We start from the raw sequence: 7,767 nt of genomic DNA, 5'->3' as shown, positions 1-7,767 counted from the left end.
GCTGACTTACATTCACACATAGGCAAACAGACCTGTCCTTGGTGCTGACTCATATTCACACACGGGCAGACAGACCTGTCCTTGGTGCTGACTCACATTCACACATAGGCGGACAGACCTGTCCTTGGTGCTGACTCAAATTGACGCATAGGCAGACAGACCTGTCCTTGGTGCTGACTCACATTCACACATAGGCAGACAGACCTGTCCTTGGTGCTGACTCACATTCACACTATTGTACGGGGTGATATGATGAATTACGAAGTAAATAAATCCTGCTTATAACTGGAATGAAGATTTATTGCTTTATTCACAGGAATAAAAGTTCTTCATCTCAAAAAATGAGACATTTCGCATTTTCCCACAGCTCTACTCTTTACTGTTGGGAAATGGTCCAAGAAAATGCAACAACATGCTGTAATTATTTAGGCAAACTACTCCCATAGGAAGTTTTACATATTGGTCAATGTAGTCTCAGTAAATCCTTCCTGATGCTGCCTGTACTCCGGGTGAAGATCGCTTGAATTATCTCACTTCAGTGATGACCTGAGAAGACAATGGGCAGACATTGTGAATGGTCACTGCTTAGCTGAACGAGCGTTCAAGTTCTATTGAAAAAAAGTTGCGGCAGATTGATAAGTAACTAACAGCTTTGATATTAGGCAAAACATATACTGTCATACACGTTAGAGAAGCCAGGGTTGATATCTTCTATTATATAAGTTCTAATTGCCATAACACACAAAATGCAAATGAGTTTCATTCTGAAGATGTCCTTAAGGGAAGTCAGAAATTTAAACAGTCAGCGGTAGGTATGGCTACAGTTTTATTTTATTTTTGTGTTGAATAAGTCGTCTACGGTCAGTGTTTCTGATTCAGGGCATCTGTCTATATACGGACAGTAATACCTTCAAGAACGAAATTTTTAGAGCAGTTTATACTCACGTTTAGATCCGTAGCCAGGCTTAAGGGTCCCCATGAGCAGTTACTGTGTCCGGTCGGCCGTGTGGTTTCTCTGGTCATATCTGCAGAAAGAGTAAGCAACTACAAGTCCCAGATAGGTTTTGTAATCATCCAAATGGATGGTACAACTTGCTGACAAAGATGCTTGTATCCAAATCGAGTAGCACAATACACATTGTGACTACAGCAAAAATTGCATGCATGAAATGGCATAAGTCATAAGAAAGCTTACCAGGACAATTACTGCATCACCGCTTCGACTGTTGCCCCTTGACCTCTACAGATCTGCAGCTCCAGCGGGGATGCCGCAGGCCTGCAGGAAGGTGCGGTGGGATTCCTCCCAGTACCTGGACTCCACCAGCTCCCGCTTCAACCGGGCAGCTTTCTCGAACTCCGAGTCGCTGTGGTTGAGGATATCCACGATTCTGTCTGCCCACCTCTTCGCGTCTCCGGCTCGATCGAAGTCATTCACGCTGGTCTCCACGATGACGTGCCTGTGCTCTGCACTCAGTTTCTTCTGTTCGATCAGATCGAGGATCATCCCTGACAGGCCGGTCTTGTCGGAGATGAGGACGGGGATGCCCGCCGCGATAGCCTCCAGACCGACCAGTCCGAACGGCTCGGAGCGGGACGGCATCAGGACCAGGTGGGCTGTCATCATGTCGTCCCTGATGTCCTCCTGTGTTCCGTACGGCAGGAGGGTGGGGTTCAGATCGGGGCTGTTCAGGTTGTCTTCCAGGATCTTCTGGCTCGTCTCCCAATCATCCTCGCTGATGCCGCGCACGCGCAACCGGACATTCTTGATCTCCTTCACCACATCCCTCATGGACTGTGCTACGAGGTCATGACCTTTCAGCTTCTCCACCTTCCTCACCCTGCCGATGCACAGGACGACCTTCTGTTCTCCTCCAGGTCTCACTGTGGCGTCGAGAAAAATCTTGGACGGCTTCGGGAGGAAAATCTGGTGATTCTTTGGTTTCTTCTTCCCCTTGTACATGGTGTCAAAGTGATCGTAGATCCGCTTGCCAACTGAGAAAGCTGCTTTTGCATTGTCACATTTATCAAGCATGTCCTTCTCTTTCTCCCATGCTTTCATGGCCTTCCGACCCCCCTTGTAGTACTCTGTATCCTCGGGTAGGACGTGGTTGAACGTCATGAGGTCTGCCTGTGGATATCGTTGTTCCCAGATGTTTCGTGCCGCCGTATCTGTGATGTCAGCGTGGCCGATGATACAGGTGACATGCAGAGGAAGGCCTGGGTAATGAACACTATGGTACTTAGTTAGCCAGTCTAGTGTTGGCACTGACTCCTTGTCTAGCTGAACTGCTTGGATCAGTTTGACGCCGTCTCTGTCTGCTGCCTCCTGGTCTTGTTTCGGCACACGCAGTGCTGTACAATACACGACTGCCTTGGCTGCGACCAGGATTTGGCCCAGCTGGCAGTTGATGGTAGAAATTCCACCCTTCGATGTCCCATACTCGTCGTTGAGCAACAAAACTATAGGTACACCAGAACCTTTATGAAAAATAAAAACAAAACCGCATTGAAGTACTTTAATGCAGAAACATTGTACATATTTTAGGGTATCGTGTAAATGCTCGTTGGTCTTCACGGTGGGCATTATATTTGATGAAAAACAAATCTTACCGTCATATGTCCTAAGTTCAGGCGTTTCCGAACTTAATACGGCTTTTTACTGATCTCATTGTGCATAAAATTACATTTTTGCCACCGACAAGGCAGATTAGAAAGGCAGTTCATGCACACGCCTGTCAGTTGCAATTGCGCAATACTATATTACTTTGTTGCTTTGAATTAAAATAAAGTAATATCCAAGTTAATTGTTAAATTCGGTTGTAATATCTGTTATATATGTCAATTTTTCTACGACTCGTCGTCAAAATGAGCATGGACGATTTCTACACTTAATCAGGTACTGACCGTCAAGACTTGCATAGTGGTTCTCCGCATAGTGACCCAAAAGCAGCGAAATCCTAGGTGACGTCTGTGACTGGGGATGTAGGACAGTGACGTAGTTGTCCGCTTCTACACTGGACACGATGATGACGTCACGACCCAACATGTCCGCCATGGCCTGTAGGACGACATGGTCTCCCCACGTCCCGTCACGTGACATGGTGTCCAGGTACTCCTCCCAGGTTTGGTTTGGAATGAAGTCGCTAAGATGGTCGCCACGAGCCTGAAACAATGATAACGGAGAAATGTGTACATAACAGAGAAGATCACCTCCATCAGTATAATAACAACTTCTTAGACGTGCTATTCAAACTTGTAAGCTTACTTTGTTAACGAGAACAACAAACAAAGGAAGAATTGGGTAGTCTGTAAGTTATATACCATCGATAGTTATCTAGTACATTGGTTGTAGTCCTATTTCTTTACGTACGTTGCGTGGATTCCTTCTCAAATGGTCGACTGCCTGTTCACGTAGCGTTAGATGATCAATGTTTCTTCCCTCGGTGAGAAAAACTTGGTCAGACACGGCGTGAAACATGCAGTTCCCGTCTCCTGGTACCTCAGGCCGGAATCTCAGACCCAACTCAGTCACGTGTGCTGCAAGTCTGTTGTAGTGGTCATCATATGCGTCGTCTTTTACTTTCACTTCTGTTAGCAGCCACCTCAACCTGTTGAAATCACCTGAAAGTAGAAAAACAGCCATGATGTCTGATTTACTAGTAACTAAGGTAATATAATTTACTGTATATTGTTACTAAAACACTGGTTGTGAGAAGAACGCACATAAACCTTCTCTTAAGCTCCTGTTGTTTATTATCAAAATTTGTATAATTACAACTTATCCATAGACCACTGTAATAAAGTTTTTTTTCGTAACAACAAAAACACTCATTTGTCTACCTACCTCCTGGCGACCCTGAAACATCAGCATTAACAGTCGAGGAACCTTGAAGTGCTCTAAAATTCTGTTTCCATCCTGTGGTAGAAAATATGTACAGTGAGTAACTCCAACCTTAAGAACGAACAAGAAATATGCTGACCAATTACTGGTTTAAGAACAAAAAAGGATTACATGTTGATACACAGTTTCGTCCCTGTTGCTGTTTAAGCAGCGCCGCCTTACAACTGTCTGTTATTTATTAAGTGTGCTTTAAGATAAATATGCTACATACCTCGGATTCCACCTGGTCTGTACACAAGGTCAGCTGAAGTAGACGCTGTATACTTAACCTCGGGGTGGGGGCACCTGACGTCACGGCCGTCATCTGCAGTCCGGTCCCTCAGGTTGTACTGGTGCGGGTTGTCCAGCCTTGCCTTGATGCAGTGCGCACAGGTGACGTGGAGGGAGTACAGCACACCTGACCACTCCCGCAGCAGCTGGACCAGCACCTCCAGCAGTGGGTGGACCACGCCCCACATCTCACCTGCCTGGTCAGGTCTGCCTCTAGTTGCCATGGTGATGTAAGTATCGCCTGCAGCAGGTTTGGAACACACTAGTACGTGATAGTCTTGTCTGTAGGCCATGACTCCGTCTTTCCAGTCTGTCCTGTCCTTGACAAGAGGATGGATCCCAACACTGAACCTCTGAAACAGTCCCCGGGGACAGAATCCTCTGATGTCACACATCAGCTGTAGCTGTTCCTGTTCGTCTGGTACATTTGCTGGCCAGACACTCATCAACTCCTCTGGCATTTGATTCTGCAAGTACCAGGGGATTCTGTATAAACAACTGTGCTTGGAAGGGTCCGCTTCGTCTTGTATCTCAAAACACAGGCCAAAGTTTTGCATCAGCGCTGTAACAATGTCAAGGTTGATGTCAGATGGCAACAGACGCGTCATGACTTCCTTCTGGATCAGTCCGCGGTCAGAAATATCTGATTGGAACGTTTTTAGCTGGGAAGAAGTCAAGTTAGCGAATCTGGGTGTTGAGAAAAGTGCTTTGGTATCATGATGGAACAGGTCTTTGAAGATCTCGATTAAGGCAGGAGGATCATGGAAGACAAGCCCCTTGAGTTCCGGTATGTCCGTGTACCTGAGGATGGTTCCCACCTGCTGCAGGTAAGACAGAACTGGCTCTAGTCTCTCTAACGAAAGTTCTGCAAGGTTTCCGATACGTTCACACTCGGTCGATGTCAACCAGTATCGTGGAGGCCGTTTTGTTCTCCTTAGCGTTTTCTCAGAGTGTTCAGAGGTTTCCATCGAAACTTGAAGCAGTCTTTGAAACAACATCCATGTCTTTGGCAAGACCCTTCTTAAGGTAGGAAACAATGTTTTGTTATTTCCTGTTTCCAAGAGATGATTCTTCAGACTCACCCAAGATGGAGATCTAGACAAAAGTCTCCAAATCCAGGACGTGGGTTTTGCTGAAACACAAAGTACGTTTCCAACAATACGCAGTCCTTGCCTCGACAGGCAATCATCTTGTTGGGATATGCCTTTTATTGACCCGGAGGAACCTCTCTGCTGCGACGTCAATCTTGCGATGCTTTCCCACGACTCCGTTTGCATTTTAGTCCTTTTCTGAATATCCGTTGTTTTTCTAATCACATCATCAGGTTGACAACGATCCTCCTTACTTCCAACCAATGACACCACCGCCCCCGGCACGCGGGCATTCAGTGTGTCCAACCAAAACCCCACGGTTTCTGTGTAACACTGTTCACTGCAGCTGTATGTCTCAAGGTTCACCAATAAAAGGTAGAAGGCATCTGGTGTCAAGAAGAACTGATGAGTGAGATGGTACACGTCATGTCCGCCAAAGTCGTAAACTTCAAATGTAATGTTGTAATCAGGTGCCCACTGAGTTACCTCTACACAGTGTGTGCGATCCTCTTCTTCTGTGAGAGAGGACACGCCCCTGCGCAGCGTTTGTACCAGGCTTGTTTTTCCAGCCATTTTCTCTCCCAAGACGACAACTTTCAGACGAGCGCTTACATTTTCTTCTGAGCGTTCAAGTTCGTCAAAATATCGCCTAATAGCGGAAATACCCTGCCTGCAAACTTCAGACGGTGGTTTTATAAGTGGATTTCCAGAGACATGTAAGTATGAAACGTTAGTGAGCTGCCCAACTTCCGCGGGTAACGTCTGTAGCGGGTTAGAGCTCAGGTCCAGCCATTCTAACTGTGTCAGTCTTCCCACTTCAGGTGGGAGTGTGTGCAGCTGACAGTGGGACAGTTTCAAGTGTTTGATGTTAGTGAGCTGTCCAACTTCCACAGGTAACGTCTGTATCGGGTTATTGCGTAGGTCCAGCCGTTCTAACTGTGTCAGTCTCCCCACTTCAGGTGGGAGTGTGTGCAGCTGGCAGTAGGACAGATCCAAGTGTTTAACTTTAGTGAGCTGCCCAACTTCCGCAGGTAACGTCTGTAGTGGGTTAGAGCTCAGGTCCAGCCATTCTAACTGTGTCAGTCTCCCCACTTCAGGTGGGAGTGTGTGCAGCTGGCAGTGGGACAGATGTAAGTGTTTAATGTTAGTGAGATGTCCAACTTTCGCGGGTAACGTTGACGTCTGTAGCGGGTTTAAACTCAGGTACAGCCGTTCTAACTGTGTCAGTCTCCATGCTACCGAAGGAACGGTGTCCATGCCTGTTCCCAATAGTATCAGTACCCGGATGTTGGTGAGCCTGGACAGCCCATCCGGCAGGTGGATCCCCCAGTTCCCGCTGAGGTTCAGTTTCTCCAGCTGGGTGAGTTTCAGGACTGCCGGTGGAACAGTCGCCATGAAACATGCATATAGTCTCAGCTCCTTTATATTCTCCAGTCGACACAACTCATCTGGTAGGGAGATCTGCTCATTACCACTCAGATCCAGAGAACGGAGATGTGACAGTTTCAGCACTACAGGTGGTAGTGAGTCCAGGTTACACCAATCTAAGTGTATGGCAGTGAGGTTCACGAGACCGGACATGTCATCCGGCAGGGTGATGTTCTCGTTGTTACTTAGGATCAGTGTTTCCAACTGCGGAAGTTTCATCACAGCAGCAGGAACTGTGGCAAGGTTGCACCCAGCAAGACTCAATAATTTCAGGTTGGTGAGTTTGATCAGCCCATTGGAGAGTTCCATGTTCATGTTACGTGACAAATCTAAGGCCTCCAGGTCCTTTAATTCAAACAATTCATCAGGCAGCTGCTTTAGATTTTTGTAACGTAATTCCAGCGTCAAAAGAGTCATTTTCCCCATTATGTCCCATTCTTTTGGCTTCACCTTGTCTGTAAAGCTTGATGTCGAAGCCATCATGGTGATGATATTTGCAGTATTTCTGTGGGGAGAAAACATAACTATAACGATGGTGTTTTAATTTGATAATGTCCCCAACTCGTCAAGTGCTGCAATTTCTAATACATTAAGTTCCAAATTCTCCATTAACATCATATAGACTTCCAAACAAAGTAGCTAAAAAATCAAGCCTGCACTACTCAGTTTACGGGGGTATAACATCAGACAAACTAGACTTCCACGACCCCATACCTTCACCAAATGATCCTAGCCTTTACAACTGCTGTGTTAATTGCGTTTCATTAACCCTCAAACCACCGTAGCTTTTTTGTGACGTAGATTACCGTATGGGGTCAAAACTGACCCCAAAACGTTTTGTACAAATACAGTTTTTTTTGTGTGACTATTTTTGTGATTTGTATATATGTATAGTTTCACTAATCTATGTGGGACAGTCTGACATGAAAAGGTGAGAATACTTACAGCTCATTATCATTATTTATGCAAAAGATCATGAGGACCACATTTTGCACCAATGCTATTCAGACCGGGAAGGAGGTTTTTTATGCCTGTACCAACTTCAATGCCGTATAGCGCCTGAATGGCTTATGCTAG

At 46.0% G+C, this 7,767-nt stretch overlaps 1 protein-coding gene across 1 annotated transcript; it reads right to left on the bottom strand.

Moving 5' to 3' along the window:
- Positions 1-291: 291 nt before the first annotated feature.
- On the bottom strand, positions 292-6,999 carry LOC118430856. Its single transcript, XM_035841889.1, has 10 exons — positions 6,544-6,999; positions 6,105-6,300; positions 5,517-5,648; positions 4,113-5,036; positions 3,845-3,916; positions 3,371-3,621; positions 2,905-3,163; positions 1,196-2,478; positions 946-1,025; positions 292-546 (listed from the first exon to the last, which is right to left on the bottom strand). The coding sequence occupies exons 1-8, from the start codon at positions 6,997-6,999 to the stop codon at positions 1,241-1,243; spliced, it is 3,528 nt and encodes a 1,175-aa protein (XP_035697782.1). The 3' UTR covers positions 292-546; positions 946-1,025; positions 1,196-1,240.
- Between the last annotated feature and the right edge of the window lie 768 nt (positions 7,000-7,767).

This window comes from Branchiostoma floridae, chromosome 14, assembly GCF_000003815.2.
Source record: "Branchiostoma floridae strain S238N-H82 chromosome 14, Bfl_VNyyK, whole genome shotgun sequence".
Classification (NCBI taxonomy): Eukaryota; Metazoa; Chordata; class Leptocardii; order Amphioxiformes; family Branchiostomatidae; genus Branchiostoma; species Branchiostoma floridae.
Note: the sequence above shows the minus strand (reverse complement) of the source record. Positions and strands in the feature narration are given on the sequence as shown.

Coding starts and splice junctions, on each gene's coding strand:
- LOC118430856 (XM_035841889.1), bottom strand. CDS start 6,999: ATGGAACTCTCCAATGGGCTGATCAAACTCACCAACCTGAAATTATTG. Junction 3,622..3,844: donor TGTTTCAGGGTCGCCAGGAG/GTAGGTAGACAA, acceptor TTCTACTTTCAG/GTGATTTCAACAGGTTGAGG. Junction 3,164..3,370: donor TGAGAAGGAATCCACGCAAC/GTACGTAAAGAA, acceptor TCATTGTTTCAG/GCTCGTGGCGACCATCTTAG.